The sequence below is a fragment of the Panthera pardus genome, unplaced genomic scaffold (assembly GCF_024362965.1).
Source record: "Panthera pardus isolate Hobbes unplaced genomic scaffold, ASM2436296v1 HiC_scaffold_25, whole genome shotgun sequence".
NCBI lineage: Eukaryota > Metazoa > Chordata > Mammalia > Carnivora > Felidae > Panthera > Panthera pardus.
In genome coordinates this window covers 63,513,012-63,535,796 of record NW_026526821.1, presented here as the reverse complement: position 1 = coordinate 63,535,796, position 22,785 = coordinate 63,513,012, and the positions used below count along the sequence as shown (strand labels likewise).

At 45.1% G+C, this 22,785-nt stretch overlaps 1 protein-coding gene across 2 annotated transcripts in view; it reads right to left on the bottom strand.

The window, feature by feature from the left end:
- The window catches only part of SLC3A1 (solute carrier family 3 member 1), a 36,869-nt gene extending 14,296 nt beyond the window's left edge, over positions 1 to 22,573 (bottom strand). The window contains exons 1-5 of one of the 2 annotated variants that reach the window (XM_019467114.2): positions 22,064 to 22,572; positions 17,383 to 17,562; positions 17,067 to 17,221; positions 11,377 to 11,502; positions 377 to 496 (exon numbers count right to left, since the gene is read on the bottom strand). In XM_019467114.2, the coding sequence (XP_019322659.2) occupies positions 377 to 496; positions 11,377 to 11,502; positions 17,067 to 17,221; positions 17,383 to 17,562; positions 22,064 to 22,481 (999 nt within the window). In that variant the 5' untranslated portion in view covers positions 22,482 to 22,572. Of the gene's footprint in view, positions 1 to 376; positions 497 to 11,376; positions 11,503 to 17,066; positions 17,222 to 17,382; positions 17,563 to 22,063 lie in introns of both variants that reach the window. The other variant, XM_019467203.2, reaches the window with a different exon arrangement.
- Positions 22,574 to 22,785: the final 212 nt, after the last annotated feature.

The window sequence follows — 22,785 nt, the reverse complement described above, 5'->3', positions numbered from 1 at the left end:
TGATCTCTCAGCTCGTGAGTTTGAGCCCTGCGTCGGGCTCAGTGCTGACAGCTCAGAACCTGGAGCCTGCTTCGGATTCTGTGTCTCCCTCTTTCGCTGCCCCTAACCCACTCTCGTACCCACACAAAACCCACAAATTTGTTGTTACTAGCCTCTTGCTCTTAACCAAATTCATTCATTCAATAAGTACTCGGGTTCCAACTGTGGGCCAGGCACTTAGCTAAGCCCTACAACCATGAGCAAAATACAACAGCTGCGGTCCTAGGTCTCCTGAATTTACGTTCTGTCTCTCTCAAAAATGAACATAAAAAAAAGAAAATGCTCTAATGACATTCTTAGAAAGGAGGAAAAAATAATGTTTAAGACAAAACTTTACCGGTATTTGAGTCTTATTCACTTGGGCTTCATCTCTCAGATGCTCTGCTTCCAGAAGAAATTTAACAGCATCGAAACTAAAGCCATCAACACCCTTTGTGAGCCAGAACTGTATGATTTCCTAAACACAAAGAAACAAAATGCTGTGGTTACATTATGCATTATTTTTATAATGCTTAATTAAAGTTTCTGTCTGTAATGACTTCCCACTATAAAACGGCCATCCCCAGATACAAAAGAAGCCCATCACTCCTATAGTGTATTTTTGTCTGTTGAGCATAGCAGCAGCTTAATGTAGTGAACTCTCACTGCATTTATGGACTCCCATACTTCCCTCAAATTTGAATTCAGAATGTTACATTTGTAATTAACGTTATGAGCATGCTTCCAAAGTTTAAAGAATCACTCAAAATGAAGGCATGAAACCACAGTGAAAGGGACTCAGGAGAAACTGGGAACATATCTTTCCCCAAACCCCAGTTCCTTAAAGGTCACTCCAAACAGAGAAAACAATCAGCTAAGCATCAGGTCATGAAGGGTTCTTCCACCAGAGTGGGAGATTCTAGAAGGAAAGACTGCAGCTTTCATTTCTGTTACCCTTGCCTCAGACCACAGCACCAGGTCCTTAGTGAACCAGTCATGGACTGAAAGTACACAGTACAAAGCCCAAATAAGTCAAACATGCTGTGATACCATTGGGACACAAAAATTCAGCATGGCCCCGGGCATCAGTGCATTTACAGAATAGTTGGGGACACATGAGACATGAGAAAATTACCTAATAATGCCAGGTGGGGTGCACTGCAACATCATGAGAGGAGACTCCTTGTCTGCAGGGCTGTTGGCGCTCCAAGAAGATCAAATTTAACATGGGTGGCCACAAACAGCGAAAGAGCTAGAGTTCTACCTTGACCAGTGGGAGTTTATCAGGGAGTACGATTAGGAAGAACATTCCGGACTGTTTGTAGGACAGCATGGCTAAGCACGGAGGCAGAACTGACTTGGCCTCTACTGGGGCAGCTGGAAGGACCACAGGGCCTTGAAGAGCAGAGGAACTAGGTCTCCGCTCTCCACCCCTCCCAGCTGGCTCTACTCTGGCACCAGCTGCAAGCTACCCTTCTGCAGAGGGACAGTGGCTCTCCCCACTTTCCTCTCAGCTCAGCCCTTACTGAGTGGAAGGTTTTACAGGAACGTACTTATCACATTAAAACAGAACAGCCCACAACTCGGAGTACTAGACTAAGTAGCTAATTTATGGAGAACAGAGCCATAGGTCCCAAATAAAGACTATCACCCAAAAAAACACGTGTCCTTTTTAAAATGTGTTTCGTGTCTACACATATGGGATCTCTAGAGCGCTGTAATTCAAGGGTCTCAAGGGTTTCTTACAGGCTAACTGGAAGGGTTAATACTGCTGAGGTCAAGTCCCTTTAAAGTGACATGTGTGAGTAACAAAGCTTGAAAAACATTTTCAAATCTAAGAGCAGACTTAGAATCTTAGCGTGGACACAGTTGAACCAAATACCCTTAAGCTGGTTCTACCCACACAAAACCCACAAATTTGTTGTTACTAGCCTCTTGCTCTTACCAAATGCATTCATTCAATAAGTATTCGGGTTCCAACTGTGGGCCAGGCACTTAGCTGAGCCCTACAACCATGAGCAAAATACAACAGCTGTGGTCCTAGGTCTCCTGAATTTATTTAGAATCCCCAGCTAGACAGCAAATAGTAATGCAAGAATATTTAAGTCACAGCCAGGTAAAAAGCTTTAAAGGAGAGGCACATGATCTTACAAGAAGATGAAATAGCAGGATTGGTCCTGGAGGTCAGCGCAGCAGGAAGGCAGGAAGTGAGAGCGATTGGTTAGAGATTGAGAGAGAGAAGTCAATAGATGTAAAGGTACCTCATTGATGAGGCAGAACCATCTCGTCCCGGTGGCTCCAGGGGTCAACTCAGCATGAAGCTTCAGGACCCCTCAGTAACCCCGGCCCCTTCCTAACCACCTTCTTTCCCCGGGCTAAGTAAACACTCTGTACCTAACTTTACACTATTTTAAGAAGGCCCCAAATTTTCACAAGCTTCAGACTCCATACAACCCAGGCCTACGGCCAGGTGGCGTTGGTCCTGACAAGAGAGAACATGGGAGGTGGGTCAGGGTGGGGGTGGGACACAAATAGCTGTAATCCATCCAAGCCACCTCCGACAAAGCTGTGGGAAAACATTAAACACCACTCTGTTGTAAACATTAAGCTTTGGGGCACGGATTTCCCAGAAAAAAATCTGCTCACTTTCTTCATGGGGTCCTTATTCCCTTTGGGAATAGTTAGACTTGCTAACGGTTGACCCAGCCATAAAAAATGAGAAATGTGTACCCGAGCAAAGGTTTCTGGCCCTGGCAGGGGTTTTCACTTCAGTCCAGTAAGAGATACAATGATCGTTTGAAGAGACAAAACAGCAAAAGTTGGATGGTTATTTTTGAGAGTCATTGTAAAAATGCTGTGGTCTTCATTCAGATAATCCAAAATGTGCTCTTGAAAAATATTTGTGCTATTTATTCTCCCAACTAGGTGAGAAAAGGGAGCTCTAGATTTTAATCATTAACCCTCTCTTTACCCCATTTAAGCTCTCCCAGGGTGCCTGGTGCAGAAATGGGCACAGAGCCTAGTTCTGCTGGGTCTGGGTGACCCACAGAGGCGCCACGGGACTCTGGGGACAGTACATTGTGTCCCCGATTCCTGTATAACTCCCATGACATCACAGAGTCCTGGTTTCTCTACCAGGCACCTTTTCATTCTTTTCTCCTTAATTCACTGCGCTGAGTAAAACAGGAACCAATTCAGCATTACTAGTCTCATATCCAGATTCACGAAACCTAGAGGCAAAACTTTTCTTTTGAGATGACTAAAGTTACTGGGCCATTTACCTAAAAAGCTTAGTTTGCGAAATAGAAAAACTCTGCTCTTACGGGTGACGATCTGTAAGACATGGTCTTGAAAGTGACATAAACCCCAGGTTCAGTCCATCTCAAAGAGGAATAACAAACTATAGGATATTTTAGAAGTACAGAGAGAAAACTATATTCTCTGCTTTTAAGCAAAGGAAAGAAAATTGACCCTACTGCTGTTCAGAAATCTTGGTGAAACTCTTGGCTAACTCCTCCAGGATCACGGGCTCAGGATTCTGACCCATCCAAGTGCCCTTCCCAGCTCCCCACTTTGCATCCAGCTGCGTGCGTTAGGGCATCTGCATGGCCTTACTGACCTTGGTTTCCTCATCCATAAAATTACACCCGCCTGGCAGAGTTTCTGTAGGGACTAAATAAGGTATTGCTGCTAGAGTCAATTCACACTTGGGTGTTTATATTACCTGATCTCTCTGCAGTGTTTGGCCCTGCTGACTAAACGCGCCTCTAGAAATACTCCTATCCCTTAGCTCCCGGATACCCACTCCTCGTTTGCCACTTTTCTCTGTCTACTCCGCAGTCCTTTAAATATTAGCATTCTGGGGGGCGCCTGGGTGGCTCAGTCGGTTGAGTGTCCGCCTTCAGCTCAGGTCATGATCTCATGGTTTGTGAGTTCGAGCCCCGCATCGGGTTCTGTGCTGACAGCTCAGAGCCTGGAGCCTGCTTCAGATTCTGTGTCTCCCTCTCTCTCTGCCCCTCCCCCACTCATGCTCTCGCTCTGTCTCAAAAATAAAGAAAAATTAAATATTAGCACTTTGGGGGGCTCTTACACTCCCTGTTCATTTCATTTCACAACATTGTATTGACTCATTTACCTACCCATTTACTATTTAACAAGCGTTTAAATAACAAGGAACACCCTATCCTAAATGCCATACAGAGAGGTTAAACCACTTAATCCCCAATCACCCCTACGAGGTATGTGTCATTATTGTTCCTGTTTTACCAATGAGGGAACTGAGGCACAGGGAGATGAGGTAACTTGATCACGGTCACAGAGTTAGTAAGTGGTGGCACCAGAATTGGAACCCTCTGGCACCCTTACCCATTTGCTCTGCTTTATTTTATTCTTTCGATTGGAAGATCTGCCAACTCCTGGCCCCTATTCCCACATGCCAACAATCACCTCAAGCTCAGTTGCAAGTGACCCCCTTGTCCATCTTGGCCAGCCTGGTGCTCTCACTGACACAACCTGCCTGACCTCTGTAGGCCTTGTCCGCATGCCCACAAATCCCAGAGTTTTATCTCTAAGCCAGACATGTCCCCCAAGCTCCATGTCCTTATATCCGAGTCTCCATTGAATACTTTGACGTCTCAGACGTCAAACTCTCCATGATTAAGACATGCCCCCCGCCTCGTATTTGTCTCCCATCTCAGGAAATGGCACCACCACCAGTCTGCATTCAAATCCGAAATCTGAGAGTCACACCAGACTCCTCTCTAACCTGATGATACCCCTGCAACCCCATGCCACCTCACTGCTCTGAAGCCCCTGGCATTTCTTCCCTGATGACTGACCCATCCTCTGCCCTGGCCCCTCTGCCTCCAGACCTACCCCACTCAAACCCCTTCTCCACAGTCACTGATTTCCAAAATGCAAATGGAAAATGATTTCCCTAAGACCTTGTAAACTCAAATCCTCACCACCTCACCACCAACGCCGTGCTCAGTAGGAGCAGAGTAGAGCTGACATTTAAGCCGGGGCGGGGGGGGGGGGGGGAGAGGGGGGAATGGAGGTGGGGTACCTGAGCTCCCTGTCCCCAGTGGCCATGAACATACTAACTCCCCAGGATCCCACACTCCAGCACTCAACATTTCCACATGGCGGGCTCGGGGTCCTGACACCATTCAGGCAGATGGCTGGGCTGTGTGGAGTCTCTTCCCTGCTCTGCTACTAACCCAGCTCTCTGGACTTCTGTTCGCTCATTTGGCAAAGAAGAGACTTGATCGCAAGTAAAAACCAAAGTGGCTGGAAACGTCCAAAATGCCATACAAACGTAAGCCTCCACCTTCTCCCAAGAAGGCTTCTAGACTTCACGAGGTAAACACACTCAAGCCCCGAGAGGTTCAGGGCAGAGCCAAGTCCCCTGAAGACCAGTGCAAGGAGGATTCAGAGAGGAGAGACGAGGGTGCTGTGTGCTGTGGGTCTCCCGCTTGCCTCCCACTGTGCAGATAATCTGAAATCTGATGGGAGCCAGAAGGAAGAAGTTGCCATGAGTGCAAGCTGGTATGCAAGCAGGAATCATTCCAAATGCCTCCCCACCACAAACTCGCTGGGTTGCAAATAATTAACCTGCTCTACTCTCTACTCTCTAATCTCTACTGCAGAGATAAGTGCTGCTGGGGGGTAAGAGGGTGTTGGAAAGTCCCCTTCATGTGAAAAGTCCCTCTTCAGCAGCAAAGAGCCTTTCCTTGCAGCTTCTTGGCCTTTCTTATATAGTTCTAGAAGCAAATCTTCTATACCAGCCTTACAAAAATGTCTAACCTTCAACTGGAGGCAGTTAACGATTCATCCCAAGGGGAATCTCATTCTGTTGAGACTAGTAAATAAGGCTCTTGTTCCACTACTTGGATGCCTGCAAGGGAACAGCTGGAACAGTCAAAAAATAATTAATGTATTGGCTGGCACCTTTGGACAAAATTTATCACACTTGTCTAAACATCTCCAGACAATCCATCTCTATTGCCACAAGGAGCCTGGAGAAATCCACTGCCTGATAAACCAACTGGATTATACTCACATTTATGAATTTCTATTTTTTTTCTTTTCTTAATGTTTATTATTTATTTTTGAGATACAGAGAGAAACAGGCAGACAGACAGAATGTGAGCAGGGGAGGGGCAGAAAGAGAGGGAGACACAGAATCCAAGGCAGGCTCCAGGCTCTGAGCTGTCAGCACAGAGCGGGACACGGGGCTCCAATTCTCAAACTGCGAGACCATGACCCGAGGCGAAGTCGGACGCTCAACCGACTGAGCCACCCAGGCGCCCCACCACATTTATGAATTTCCAACTGAAACCCCTTGAAAAACTGTGTAGGGAAAGTGAAGCACAGAGACAGAAACAGGTTTGCCTCAAGTCGGAAGTGGGGTTGTGGGTAAGAGGATGGACTCTGGGTTTGAATCCTGCTCTGGATCAATCCGCCCCAGGTGGGTGACTTCACTTCTTTCGCCCTCAGTTTCCTTCTCTGTAAAATGATCCTACAGTCTCCTAAATAAGGCTTGGTCAGAGCATAAATGAGATGATCCAGGTAAGGCACTTGGCACAAAGTAAATGCCCAAAAGTGTGTGGGGGCGGGTGGGGCGGGGAAAGGTACAGGTGGGGGTGTGTAAATGATCTTTGGTGAAGGAAGACAGTGTCCACCCTCCAGCAAAGAAGGTTAAAACTAACCCTAGTTGGGAGCTATGTCTGCCACCCTGCCCCACCCCGCTCTCCCCAACCTCAAAGAGACAAGGCTGCACTGACAAGATGCCTACCTCTGGAACAGATCATCTAAATTCATCTAAATTCTGGGAAACATTAAACATGTGTAGTAAAAACAGCCTTAGAAGTAAGGAGTCTACAGGAATATATTTAACAGCAACAACAACAAAATGCAAGACTTGCACACTGAAAGCATAAAACAATGTTGAAAGAAATTAAAGACCTAAACAAGTGGAAAGACATCATGTGTTCCTGGTTCAGAAGACTTAATATTGTTAAAGTGGCAATGCTGCCCCACACTGATGCCCGCATTCAATGCGATCCCTATTCAAATCCCAGGAGCAGGCTGCTTGCAGAAATTGACAAGCTGATCCTAAAACTCATATGGAAAGAATATGATCCAGTAACTCCACTCCTGGATATTTACCCAAAGAAAACAAAAGTACTAACTCAAAAAGATACATGCACCCCCATGTTTAGTGCAGCATTATTTACAATAGCCAAGCTATGGAAGCAGTCCAGGTGTCCATTCATAGATGAATGGGTAAAGAAGATGTGGTCTGTACACACACACACACACACACACACACACACACACACACACACAACGGAATATTACTCAGCCATAAAAAAAATGAGACCTGGCCATTTATATCGGTATGGATGGACCCAGAGGGGATTATGCTAAGTGAAATAAGTCAAACAGAGAAAGACAAATACCATATGATTTCACTTATCTGTGGAATCTAAAGAACAAAACAAAAACAAACAACAGTCTTTTCAATACAGAGAATAAACTGGTGGCTGCCAGAGGGGAGGTGGGTGGAGAGATGGGCGAAAGAGATAAAGGAGATTAAGAGGTACAAACATTCAGTTGCAGAACAAGTCATGGAGATGAAAAGTACAGCGATGGGAATACAGTCAATAATATTCTAGTAACGTTGTATGGTGACAGATGGCGACTGCACTTACTGTGGGCAGCGCTGAGTAATATACGGAATTGTCAAATCACTATGTTGTACACCTGAAACTAATATAACATCGTATGTCAACTATACTCCAATAAATAATAATAATAATTGATCGCCAAAAGAAAGAAAGGAATACAAGGACCCAAAATAGCCAAACAATCTTGAAAGAGAAGAACAAAATTGTAGGACTCACACGACCCAGTTTTGAAACTTCCCATAAAGCTAGGCTAATCCAGACATTGTGGTATTGGCACAAGAACAGACCTACAGATCAATAGAGAAGAATTGAGTCTAGAAATAAATCCTGACATTTATGGCCGGTTGATTTTCAAAAGGGTTCCAAGACAGTTCAATGGGGAAAGAATACCTTTTTTTTTAAACACATGTTGTAGGAATAACTGGATAGCCACATGCCAAAGAATTAAGTTGGACCCCCTCATATATAAAAGGTAATTTAAAAAGTGGATCAGATACCTAAAATGTAAGAGCTACAACTATAAAACTAGGAAAAGAAAACATAAAAAATTTTCATAACCTTGGGTTAGGCAATGGTTTTTAAATGACACTAAAGTACAAAGAACAAAAGAAAAAAAACGGATAAATTGAACAATTTAAAACTTGTGCTTCAAAGGACTCCATCAAGAAAGCAAGAAGACACCCCACAGCATGGGAGAAGATTGCAAATCATGTATCCAGAATATATATAAAATTCTTTTTTAAAGTTTATTTTATTTACTTTGAAAGAGAGAGAAAGAGAGAGAGCGGGGGAAGGGCAGAAAGAGAGAGAGAGAATTCCAAGCAGGCTCCTCCCTGTCAGCCAAAATCAAGAGTCAGACACTTAACCAACTGAGCCACCCAGGCGCCCCTATACAAATTTTTTTACAACCAGGGCATCTGGGTGGCCTAGTCAGTTGAGCATCCGACTCTGGCTCAGGTCATGATCTTGCAGTTTGTGGATTCAAGCCCCAGGTAGTGCTCTGCTCTGGACAGTGCAGAGCCTGCTTAGGATTCTCTCTCCCTCTCTCTCTCTCTCTGTCCCTCCCCTGCTCACACTCTTTCAAAATAAATAAACTTCAAAAGAATCTTAAAACCAACAATAGAAAGACGAATAACACAATTTTAAAATGGGCAAAGGATGTGAACAGACATTTCTCCAGCAAAGATATAAAAATAAACTACATAAGCGCATTTGAAGATGCTGAACGTCATTAGCCATCAGGGAAACGTAAATCGGACGCTTAACTGGCTGAGCCACCCAGGCACCAGGGAAACGTAAATCGGAACCCCAGTGAGATGTCACTACACACCCACTAGGATGACGGTACTCAAGAATACAGACAGTAACAAGTGCTGGCAAGGAAGGATGTGGGGAAATCGGAACTCTCATACATTGCTACCGGGACTAAACATGGTGCAGCTGATTTGGAATAGAGCTGGGCAGTTTCTCAACTTATTAAATATAGATTATAAATACAGATACATATCGTAGACATACAGGCAGATATTGTATGACTTTGTTTATATGAAATGTCTAGAACAGGCGTATCCACGGAGACAAAAAGTAGATTAGCGGTTGCCGGCAATGGGGGGGTGTAGGCACGGAGAGTATCTGCTAATTGATATAGGGCTTCTTTAGGGGGTGAAAGAAAATGTTGTGAAATCGGTGGTGATAGCTTTACGACTCTGTGAAGAGACTAAAACCACTGAACTATACACTTGAAGGGGTGCATTTTATGTTTATGTGAATTATATCTCCCTAGAGGTAGTACTTAAAAACAAGAGGGGCGCCCAGGGGGGCTCAGCTGGTTAGGCATCCGACTTCAGCTCAGGTCATCATCTCACAGTTTGTGAGTTCAAGCCCCTGCATCGGGCTTACTGCTATCCGCGCAGAGCCCAAGTCAGATCCTCTGTCTCCTTCTCTCTCTGCCTCTCTCTCTCTCTCTCTCTCTCTCTCTCAAAAGTAAATAAACATAAGAGAAAAGAAAAAAAAAACAAACAAACCAAGAACAAACTTAAGGGTTGTGGGCGCCCTCAGTGGCTCCAGCGTGGCCACCTGCACCCTCACCCTTCAGCTGACAGGGTGCGAGCTATAGAAAGGGACCCACAGCTCTCTGTTCTGTTTGGGTCCCCTCCCCACCTACCGACCTCAGAGCACTCCCCCACTAACCTGAATCCCTGCCCACTACAGCCACAGCAGCAGCAGCAGCAATAACACAGCTGATGTCTGTCTTGTTGGGTATTGGAACCACCACTGTGTGGTGACCGCTGACAGGAAGCCTCCTATGAGGGGCCACGGAGGGATCTTCAGCAGCTCAGCAGGAATCCCTTACAGCAGCCTTCGTGGCCCCGTGGGATCCGCCCCTCGTCTCCACTTCTTGGATCTCAGCCCCTAACCCTCCCTCTCGTGTCACTCCTATGCACTGGCAGGCTTGCCAGATAAAACACAGGACACCCCGCTAAGTTTTCATTTCAGATGCGCCACGAGTAATGTTTTAGCAGAAGCGGGTCCCAAATACCATCTTTCTCGTTGTTTATCTGAAATGAAAATTTAGCTGGTGTCCTGCATTTCCATTTGCTCCCTCCGGTCACTGGATGCACCAGCCTCCACGTCATTCCTGAAACACACGAAGCACACTCTCACCTCGAGGTCTCTGCACTGGCTCTTCCTCGCGCCTGGAATCTTCTTCCCCCAAACATCCACGGGGCTCCCTCTCAAACTTCAGGTCTTTGTCCAGACAGGACCTCCACGGAGGGATGGCCCCAAACCAACTTGTGCCTGGCACTCTGACGTCCCTTACCCTCAGGGACCACCCGACACGTTACCCGTTTAGTTGGTAACTGTGTGCCCTCCCCTCGGTTTGCAGACAACGCCTTGAGAGCAGGTTTTATTCGCGGCTGCATTTCCAGTGCTTAGAACGACCTGGATACAGAAGGCCGTGCACGGGTCATGTCCTGCAATGTTCCAGACAGCCCGTGAGACGAATACCGCCTTCGACCGTGTTTCACAGATGAGGGGTCAGAGACACGGAAAGCCAAATATCTCACCCAGAAGCCCACGGTAGCAGCAGTGGCGCTGGGTCCAGATGCAGGCTCAGATCTAGAGCCCACACTCTGGCGCACCTCACTCCATCCTCTCGTCATCACAGGCAGAGGGGTGATGACCTCAGGGCTAAGTTACCAGGTATTTCTGCCTCCCTCCCCCGTCCGTTGTGTGAGGAAGGAATGACCAGCATGTCTGAGGGTCTAATATTTGCCTCAGACTCCATAATCCCAGAGTTTAATTGTATTACTTGGTTGTTGTTGTTTTTTTTTTAATTTTTTTTTTTAATGTTTATTTATTTTTGAGACAGAGAGAGACAGAGCATGAACAGGGGAGGGGCAGAGAGAGAGGGAGACACAGAATCTGAAACAGGCTCCAGGCTCTGAGCTGTCAGCACAGAGCCCGACGCAGGGCTCGAACTCACAGATCATGTGAGATCTGTGATCATGACCTGAGCCGAAGTCAGACGCTTAACTGACCGAGCCACCCAGGCGCCCCGTATTACTTGGTTTTGCCTGAACAAGTACTGTTCAACACAAAGTGTATCGGGTACCCACTTCTACACCCATGCAATGGAGAAGTCTGTGGGGGTATCTGTACTCACTTTTATTTCCTCTTGAACATCAGGATTGTGGAAATTTAAGTCAGGTTGTTCTCTCATAAACTGGTGAAAGTAACATTGGTTTCGTACTTCGTCAAAGTGCCAACTGGAGTTTCCGTACACACTTAGCTAGCAAACAGAAAATAGCATATCATCTTCTTAGCATCCATGTAATGGCATTGCCCACAAAGAAACGATCATTGCCATCCCTGGCCCGGTGCAGGCAGAGTGCGTAAATCCTCAGAATTTTCCTTCTAGGGAGAGCACTGGATAAATTCATTCCTTAAAATGTCACCCACGAAAGCCGCACAGATGTAGTTAGGGTATATTTGTCTAGTAGAAGCTGTCCATAACAACCACAATAGCAAACCAATGCTCTCAAATGTAGAATGAGGCCAATTTAAGGAGCGGACATTTTTTTTCTCCAGAACAGGATACTTTTTTTATTCAAGTAACTACAAATCGGAAACCAGATTGGGGGAGGGAGGACCAGGCTGGGACAAATAATGGCTACCTCTTCCCTGAATGGGGAGGAGGTGGCCCCTACACCCTCAATGGTTAATACAGGTCCCCCCGCCTCGCTCTGCCACAGCATCCCACTTTCCCTGGGACTGGGGTGGTCGGTAACCCAGCCTGCTCTGCCCCAGACCCCTTCCCCTAAGAGCATCTTGGAGGAGGGGGATGCGGGCAGAACAGCAGGAAGCAATGAGGACGAACATTTGGTGGTCATGGCAGCGATGACGTGTGTCTAAGAATGGAAACATCGAACAAAAACAACACACTGTCCAGAGGTAGTTTGTGAACAGAGGAAAGATGGAACCAGAACCTTGGGGGGTAGGGAGGAGTGGAAGGCTGGGAGTGAGCAAGGCTAGTTCCTTGTTATTAGTGCCCTGTGTGAGGCAAGGGGAAACCAAGGCCTAGGGTGGAAGCAGATGGGGTCAGGCAATGGCTGCGGCCCACCTGAGGTGGCTGCCACAGGGAACCTGGGCCTCCTGGATAATGGGTGGACTGCATTTCCCTCATTGCAATAGATTCCAGGGTGGCGGTGAGGTGGGCTGGAGCCCATTTACAGAGGGTAGGGGGATCAGACCCCTCCTGCCTTCCCTCTTGTGCCCCAAATGGGACCATCTGACCTTGAGCAAGGACTAGGCAAGGTGGGAAGGAAGAAGACTAGGTGGGAGCCACACCTACTGAGGCACAGGTCGGCTGGGGGCATCTTGGAGCTGAGCGCCCCTCCCCATTGGCCGTATCTGCTGCTGCCAGGGCTATGGAGTGGGGCAGATCAGAATGAGATGGGGCTTGAGCCCCTTTTAAGGCCAGGGGAGCCCTCCTGGGCCCCTTAGTGGGAAGCCCTTAGAGGGAAGAGTGGGGAAGCAGAAGGGACGCCCAAACCAAGAGCCCAGTCAGCAATGTCCCACCACTGAGCGTGGGGACGCAGCAGGGGCAGGATGCAGCAAGGTGGGAAGTCAGCTTTGTCTGGAAGGGCAAGTATGCGCCTGGGGTGAGGGGTCACTGGAAACCAAGACCAAAGGAAACTGCTCCCCACTTGGACCCACAGCAGCTGGTGGTGAGGGTGCAGGTGGGTGGCAGTGATGCATGGGCCTGGGAAGGGGGGGGTGGCGATGGGAGTGGAGCTGTCGAGTCCCAGAAAGAACCTAAAGAGCAGACATTTCTAACATATTTTCTTGAACCTTCTATCCAGGCTCTGGACTCCTGTTTGTGAAGAAATGCAAATGATGGTCAACTGGGGAGAAAGATACATTCCATTGGTCTTGGAGTTTGAATCCACAGAGTGGATATTTAAACTGTATCCTCAGAAAATTAGTAGAATCATCCACTTAAAACTCTTCTAAAAAAAATAACAATAATAAAATAAAATAATAAAAATCAAAACCCTCTAGCCCTCAGAAATAAAAGAAATCTAGCAGCTTCAAGCACCTGGCACTGATTTCCTCTTTCTAGGAATGCTCACAAATGTGACTCCGAAGCATGACTCTCCTGGCGGACTTTCCTGCCTCTCTCGCTGCTGCTTTTAAGTCAGCTTGGTTCCTTCAATGGGGCGGTTCCTCAGGGCTCTAGCTTGGGCTTTTGTTCATTTCATGCAAAAGAAAACATCTGGACAACATTTACAAACTGGGGGATTTTGCACAAATCTTTTTCTTTTTAACTGGAAGACCCAGTCATGGTGGGTCCAAATTGCCACTAAAACAAGTGGGTGGAGCTAAGTGGCAGCTGCCGCCTTTCAAGGAAACACACCCTCATCGCCGGCCCTGACACAAACCAGGATATTTACAGTCTATGCGACCAAGAAAAGATGGGTATCCAGAATACAAAAAGAACCCCACCAATTTCAAAGGCACAAACAACCCAAAAGAAAACTGAGGAAAGAAACCATAAACAGGTGTTTCACCAAAATGGAAGCTCAAGTGAATGAAATGTACGAATAAATGTTCAACATCATTAGTAACTAGATAAATCTTCATTCGCAACTAGATAAATGGAAAATGAAGACCTCAAGGTGATACCAATTTAGGTTCACTTGGTAAAAGTTATTAAGTCCGGCAGTACCAGTAAGTTAAGGAGAATATGTATGTTTTATACTGCTGGAGGGGATATAAATTGGTACAACCACTTTGACAATCAGTTTTGTATTATCTTGCAGAGGTCAGCATGCAGTCTCGTGCACCCAGAAATTTCACTCCTAGCCATTTGCCTTTCAGAAGCTCTTGTACATGCACCCCAGGACAAAGAGACTAATGAGAATGTTACCATGGCATCGTTAATAATAGTAAAAAAATAAAATAAAATAAAATAATAAAATAAAATAAACACCTGGAAACAGTCCAACTGCCCATCAGTGGAAGAGTGGATAAGTAAATCATGGAATATTTACACAATGGAATATTACATAACAGTGAAAAAGTATAGGGGCACCTGGTTGGCTCAATCAGTCTTTGGCTCGGGACCACAGTTCATGAGTTCAAGCCCTGCATGAGGCTTTGCACTGACAGTACAGAGCCTGCTTCTGATCCTCTGTCTCCTCCTTCTCTCTCTGTCCCTCCCCCACTCATGCACTCTCTCTCTCTCTCTCAGAAATAAACATTAAAAAAAAAAAAGAAAGAAAATGTATAAACCACAGCTACCGGACTCTACATAGATGAACATTAAAAACAGTGAAAAAGCTAGTTACAGGAGATTTACATGCACCAGGACATTTATCATAGAGTCCAAAACAGGAGAAACTAAATAATAAATCTTTTAAAAATATGCAGCATATGCAGCACAGGAAAAACACAAAGCAAGGACTTGGAAAACCCCCAAATGTGAGGCAGTGGTCACCCCTAAGAGGAGGTGTGGGGAGGGACAGGGAGGAACCTGCAGGCATTTTCAGCAGCGTTGGTAATGTTCAATTCTTAATTTGGGGATGGGCTCATTGATGTTCACTATATTATTACTTAGATACATATTACCTATATTTTCTAACAGTTTTATTCACGTATAAATGAACACAATAAACTGCACATATTGTGTGTACGATCTGATCAGTTTCAACATGTGTATATGTTTGTGAACTTCTCACCATGATCAAAATAGTGAATATATCCATCCTTTGGGACCCCCTGACCCCATCTTCCACTCCTCCCCATCTCCTTCCCATCCCTAAACAACTAATTGGCTTCCTGTCACTACAGATGAGTTTCCATTTCCTAGAATTTCATGTTAAGTGGAATAATATGTACCCTTCTGTCTGGCTTCTTTCACCGGTATAGTTCTTCTGAGATTCATCCATGGTGTTGCCTGTTATCAATAGTTCATTCCTTTTATGGCTGAGTAGTATTCCATTGTATGGTTATGCCACAAGATGTTTTATACATCTATCATATATTACATATATTTTGGTATGTATCAACTATTTTTTAAGTTTATTTATTTTGAGAAAGAGAGAGAGAGAGAAGTGCCTGTGGGGGAGGGGCAGAGAGGGATAGAGACAGAATCCCCAGCAGCTTCTGTGCTGTCAGCACGGAGCCCAATGCAGAACTCACTCACAAACTGTATGATCATGGCCTGAGACAAAATCAAGAGTCGGACACTTAACCAACTGACCACCCAGGTATCCATGTATCAACTACTAAAAAAACAAAAACAAACAAACCCCAAAAGCCAACAATGTTGGCTATAGCGGAGAACAGATGGAAGGATGGAGAAACTGGAGGCTGTCACAGGCCTGTAGGCAAGAGATGATATGGTTGGAAGTATGGGCAGCAATTTTTAAAAGTAGACTGTATGGTGGGACGGTGCCATCATTAGCCCTTTCATTTACTGGCTGTGTGATGGAGGGCAAGGTGTTTAACATTGCTCATCTGCAACACAGGAATTAAAACTCATAGGCTTGCAGGGCAGATTAAATGAAGGAATGAATATAACACACTTAGCACAGAGCCCGGCACATAGTATGCATTTAGTAAATGCTTGTTAATATCGTAATCATTTTCACGAGTATGTGGGATTGGGGAAAAGAAAAATTAAGGAGCTAAAACTGCCAGGATTGCTGATAACCCGCTCACCAGGCTGCATACTAGTACTATTCACGAAACCTGGGGTACGAGAGGTTGGCGGGGAGAAGATCACACAGTCAGCATTGATACGTGTTGATATTGAGTGCCCTTGGTTCATCTAAAAGTTGATGCCCAGGAGTCAGCCTCTTTAAGTGTTTCTGGAGAAGGTCAGGAAGAGAGGAGGAGGGACTGGAGAGTAGAGATCCAGAGGATCCAGGGTAAACAGTTCTGCAGAAAGCAGGACAGACATGAACCAGAGCAGGTGGGGGACCAGCCCAGGACAGGGGCAGAGTTGCCAGATAAAATACAAAACATACAATTAAATCTGAATTTCAGATACACAGTGCATCATTTTTAGTGTAAGTATGTCCCATGAAATATCTTATACTCAGAAACTATGCAAATTCAGATTTCACTGGGCTTCCTGGATTTTTACTTATAAGTCTGGTAACCCCAGACAAGACAGACCCAGCCTCTGCCATAAAAAAAGGTGAGTAGGAAGAGGGTGGGTATAGGAGCAGGCAGGTTTGATGACTTCTGCTCACCCTTCGAAGCAGAGCTTGCCGCTGAGCATGATAAGAGGCAGAGATGGCAAGAAGGGTGTTTGAGGAAGAGAGAGGGCCTGGATGGTAAAATTCCAAGACTGGATGCCTCAGTTCACGTGAGGACAATGGATGTGTGATGTCTCTGAAGGCACAGACACCAAAGTTCAGGCAAAGAGAAAGTGGACGGTCAGGCTCATGTATGGCTGGGGTTTTACTGGACAGGGGAGTCACACAGTCAGAAAGACATAGGAGTCTGGAGTCAGAAAGACGGAGGAGTCAGCAAGACCGTTACTGACCTAATAGGACATGGAGTCCAAGTCTGACGGCATGGGAAGTAAGGGAGGAAGAAGCTAATAACAGAAAGTACAGGCTTTAATTTGCTAAAACACATCAGTTCCACAATGGAATAAAAAGTCCAAATCCAAACGATTACAAGCCTTGGGTAGGTTATTTCTATTTATTTAGGAAATTTTCCCCTCCCCCAAAACTATACCCATTCACTTTTTTCCTTAAAAGGACTTTATAGATAACCAGTTTAATCACCGAAGATCTGCCCATTTTCTCTTTGTAAATCAGACAAGTCGGTACTTACCCAGTTGTTGGGTGGTACGGTTATGCCATTCTCATGGGTACAGTCATGCCAGATGTAATAATCAGTATATTTCCCTGTCCGGGTCCGACTCAGTTGAAACCAAGCATGTTTATCACTGGTGTGGTTTGGTATGAAATCAATTATTAATTTTAAACCTAATGAGTGAAAATATTTCAAATGTTAGGAAGAGATTATATTAGACAAATACAGGTCTGTTAAGGAAAAAAATGCTTTAAGTAAGCAATTGGAGAATGCTTTTCTCAACCCCCCACACCCCACCCCACCCCCCAACACACCCACCAACCACTCAGTTTACCTTTATCATGTATGGCTGCAACCAGATTCTCAAAATCTTTCATTGTTCCAAAAATAGGATCGATTTCTCGGAAATCTTCAACACCATGTCGGAAATCTTTAAGGGATGACTTATAAAATGAAGTAATCCAAATAGTTTTTATATTTAAAGTTGTGATGTAGTCCAGTTTCTCTTGAATGCCTGAAGAAAAAAGTCAAGGCCATGAGAAATAAAGTTTGACTTTTTGATCGAAGGATTAAAAACAAAACCAATATGGCTAAAATTGAAATATGTATATTGAAACAGGAATACTCAGAATTCTGTTGAATCTGATGAAATTCAAATAGAAAAGTCTAGTTCTACCAGTAGCATCAAATGGTCTTTTAGCAATAACCTTTGACCTTTAACATAAATGGAAAACATTAACATCTGTCTGTGCCTTGTTCATAGATTATATTTAAAATCAAGGCTACAGTATTGCTAATTTATCCTACACATGGTTTTTGAACACCTAATCTAAGCCAGGTGCTGGACTAAGTGCCAAGGGACAAAGAAGAGTAACACATGGTCTAAGCTACACTGTCCAGTATGACAGCCATTTGTACACGTGGCCATTGAGCACTTGCAATGTGACTCGTCTATTGAGATGTGCTGTAAATGCAAAGCACACACTGGATTCTTAAGAATATGATAATGTAGGGGCCCCTTGGTGGCTCAGTCAGTTGACTGTCCACTATAGCTCAGGTCATGATCTCACAGTTTGTGGGTTCGAGCCCTGCGTTGGGCTCTGAGCTGACAGTTCAGAGCCTGGAGCCTGCTCCGGATTCTGTGTCTCCCTCTCTCCCTGCCCTCCCCCACTCATGCTCTGTCTCTCTCTCTCTCTCTAACAAAAATAAATAAACATTAAAAAAAATTTTTTTTAAGAATGTAATAATGTAAAATATCTCAGAAATATTTTATGTTGATTATATGTTGATATGTTGGCTTAAACAAAATACTTTAAATGACTATTATTAAAATGGATTCTAAATTAAAATTAAATTTTTTTAAAGATTTTATTTTTAAGTAACCTCTACACCCAACATGGGGCTTGAACGTATAACTCCAAGATCAAGAGTCACATGCTCTATTGACTGAGACAGCCAGGTGCCCCTAAAATTAAATTATTATTAAAATGAATTTCTCATCTGTTTCTTTTGTACTTGTTTTAATGTGGCTCCTTAAAGAATTCACAATTATCTACGTGGTTCACGTTCTATACCCTTTGGACAATGCTGAAGCCAATAATTTACACAGAAGAGAATTCTAGATTTGGCTGAGAAGAGACACAGGAATGAAACTCCTTGTACTTGGAACCTTGTGGGATAACTAGCAGATAGTGTGTATTTGTGTGTGTGCGGTTCCAGTTCAGAGTCCTAACTGCAGATCAGACTTGAGTGTAGTAACTTCAATCTCCAATAACTTTGGGTGGGACCCCTATATGGCTTCCTACAATCAGAGCCTGTCACAGGTCCCACAGCAGGCTGGAGGTCACTGAGACCAAAGCACAAAGTCTCCTGACTCCTGGCATTGGGGCTCTTCCCCTATTATAGGATGCTTGTTTTTGTCCCCTTTGTACCTCAGTTCCTCCATATGGGTGTCTGTGAGACCTCACAGACTATTCACCACCAACAAAAGGATTTTGATTTCAATCAGAACAATACAAGATATCTTAAGAATAAGGAAAGGAACAGGATGGTAAAAACAAAGGGGCTGGACAGATACAAAGTAAACAAGGGATCCCAGGCCCCCACTCCAGGGGACAGAAGGCAATCACCAAAAACAAACTGAAACCTGGAGTTGTTCCTTCAGATAGTAACAAGCAAATCCCCTCAACCTCAAGGACAAATACCTATTGATTAAAGGAAACAACTAGTCCCTCAAGGCAAAGTTACTAGAAAAGGCAAACATAGGAGCTGATGAGACATGGCCCTGTGTATGGGAATTTGGGATGTATCTAGAAGGAGATTACAAGGGGAGGGCCAGGAAGTGGGGAGTTTATTTGGGTTTAGGAATTTTAGCTCTATTTTGTCAAAACATCACTTTTGCTAACCATTTACTGCATAAAGGGAGCAGGTGCTAAGGCCACGCAGGGATGAGGGGTGTTGGAAGGGAAGTCACCAGGATAGGTTACAAGGCGGTATCAGAGGGGACTGTAAACAGTCCAAAGTCCCATGAGCTCTGGGGAGGGGAGTAGATGCTCTGACTGAAAGCTTAAATAAAGATTAATATAGGGGCACCTGGGTGGCTCAGTAGGTTGAGCATCTGACTCTTGATTTCAGCTCAACTCATGATCCCAGGGTCTTGGGATCAAGCCCTGCGTTGGGCTCCATGCTGAGTGGAAGAGACAGAATCCTCTCTTCCTCTGCCCCTCTCCCCTGCTTGTTCTCTCACTCTCTAATGGAAAAAAAAAAAAGATTAATGCAGAAAGAGTTTCAACTGCACCTTGAAGGACAGATAATATTTCAATTAATTTTTATTAATTTTTTAATACTTAAAAAAATTTTTTAACATGTATTTATTGTTGAGAGAGAGACAGAGCACAAGTGGGAGAGGGACAGAGAGAGAGAGGGAGACACAGAATCCGAAGCAGGCTCCGGGCTCTGAGCTATCAGCACAGAGCCCAACGCAGGGCTCGAACTCACGAGCTATGAGATCATGACCTGAGCCGAAGTCGGACGCTTAACCGACTGAGCCACCCAGGTGCCCCCATTTATTTTTTTAAAAGTTTATTAATTTATTTTGAGAGAGAGTTCAAGCAGGGGAGGGGTGGAGAGAGGGGGAGAGAGAATCCCCAGCAGGCTCTACACAGTCAGCATGGAGCCCGACGCAGGGCTCAAATCTACAGCACTGGGATCATGACCTGAGCCGAGATCAAGAGTCAGACACTTAACCAACTGAGCCACCCAGGCATCCCAATATTTCAATTAGTGAGGACACAGGAAGATACAAAAAAAGATATCAAGCATGAAAAAGAAAAGCCTTTTATTAATTATTTTAAAGTAATCTTCAAAAAAATTTTAAAGTTTATTTTTGAGAGAGAAAGAGACAGTGCAAGTAGGGGAGGGGCAGAGAGAGAGAGAGAGAGAGAGAGAGGGAGACAGAGAATCCCAAGCAGGCTCCATGCTGCCAGTGCAGAGGCCCATGTGGGGCTCAAACCCCCAAAACCCTGAGATCACGGCCTGAACAGAAACCAAGAGTTGGACGCTTAACAGGCTGAGCCAGCCAGGTGCCCCATCACATAGCCTTTCATTAATTATTAAGGTAAGTTAGAGATTTCAAGATCCTATTTGAAAGTTAGATTTTAAAGTTAGATTAAACTCAGGGGCACCTGGGTGGCTCAGTCGGTTAAGCAATGGACTCTTGATTTCGGCTCAGGTCATGATCTTCCGGTTGTGAGACTGAGCGCCGAGTCTGTTTCTGTGCTGAGGGTGGAGTCTGCTTGGGCTTCTCTCTCTCCATCTCTCCCTGGCCCTCCCCTGCTGTGTTCGTGTGCTCTCTCTCTCTCTCTCTCAAAATAAATAAATAAACATTTAACATTAGATTAAGCTCATCCCCAGTTCCCATACTCTATTAGATCATTTTCTTTTATTTTTTTTTTTTCAAACTAAGTCTTATCAAAAATTACCTTGTTTGTTTCTTATCATTACCTGAACTAGAGTGACCGTATCAACTAAGTTGTCCAGGACAGCTCCTGTTTACATTTGCTGTCTGGCAAAATTTTCCTTTAAAAGTGTCCTGATTTAAGCAACAAAGTATAAGGATGCTCTACACTTGACTCAGAAATTATTGGCGGAACTTAAAAAAAATAGTTTTGGGGGGATTCCTGGGTGGCTCAGTCGGTTGAGCTTCTGACTTTGGCTCAGGTCATGATCTCATGGTCGGTGAGTTCAAGCCCCGCGTCGGGCTCTGTGCTGACAGCTCAGAGCCTGGAGCCTGCTTCGGATTCTGTGTCTCCCTCTCTCTGCCCCTTCCCCCCTTGGCACGCTCTTTCTCTCTCTCTCAAAAATAAACATGAGAAAAGTTTTTTAATAAAAAAATAATGTTTACCTTGTGTTTCATTTTATTTTTACTAATAGGGATATTATTTTAAACAATCCTCAATTCAAGTAATGCCCAACACTCTGCTAATACCTTTTTTCCTTCCCTTCATTTCTCAGGATTTAAACTTTAAAGACTCAGCCTATACCTTTTAAAGATATCACTTAATTTTTTTCTAAAAACATAATGTATGCTTTATTCACTAATAAGAAACTCAGCTAGATTACCAAACTAGCCCCTACACACACTGGGAAAGCAGTTCTAAGCTGTCACTCTGAGATAACCAACTAGAAGGTGCACAGAAGCAGGAAGCATTTGAGGAGGAAATGAGTTCCACATAAGAAGTCAGAATCGATGAGCTAAGCATATATACTTAGTGGGCAATAAATGAAACAACTCACTGGGGGCTCAAAGGCATGCAGCGAGGAGCCTTTCATCGTGCCAAGAACTGCCGGGTTGTGCTGAATGGCTTTTCGAATATCATAAACAAGGAGAAGCTCGGCGTGACCAGTCACAGCGGAGTGTGCTTAGCGCCCAAGCCAGGCACAGTTCGGTTTTGAGGATTGAGAGCCATAAACCAGCTGCATCCCGGCCCCGCCCTAATCCCCACTCCTGAACCCACCTTTTAGGTCTCCGTTCCCATCCATGTCACTGTCCTTGAAAGATCTCGGGTAGATCTGGTACATGGGCCCCGCCTGCCACCAGTCGAGACACTTTGGAGAGACGGCGATGATGGCTATGGTAGCCCCGATGAGCACGAACACCGAAGCCACGGTGAGCCAGAAAAGCACCTCCCGGGGCAGCCGGTAGCGGGCCTGGCCTGAGAACTGGAACAGCACCTCCTTGGGCATGCCCGCGTAGGGCCTGATGTCCTTCAGGTTGGGCTCCACAGGGCCAAGGACGGCCACGGCGTCGTCCAGCCGGCTGCCTGGGTCCGGGTCCTTCTCCAGGATGTCTTCGTTCTGGACAAACCCGTTGTTTGTCTGGCATCCCTGCATACTCATCCTGATGGAGTCTGTCTTGCCTTTATTCTCAGCCATGTCCCACAGCCTTATCCCTTCAGAGGGCCTTCCTGCAATAAGAAAGGTGGAAAGGTGGCTTGCTGAAGTGCTTGGTCTTGTTAATGAGCTTTCGTGGTTTATAAATAAACCTGGGCGGACAAAGTCCAGCCAAGGAAGAAAGGGTAAAGGTAAAAGGGGTTTAAAAAAAAATTCTCTCTACATCAACCCTTGCGGCTGTTGTGGCTACTGTCCCAGCGCTGAGGGATTCAGACCTGGACGGGAACAGGGGCACGGAGGAGGGGAAAGGGGAGGAAGAAGCAGGGTTCCACCACAATTTAAATGT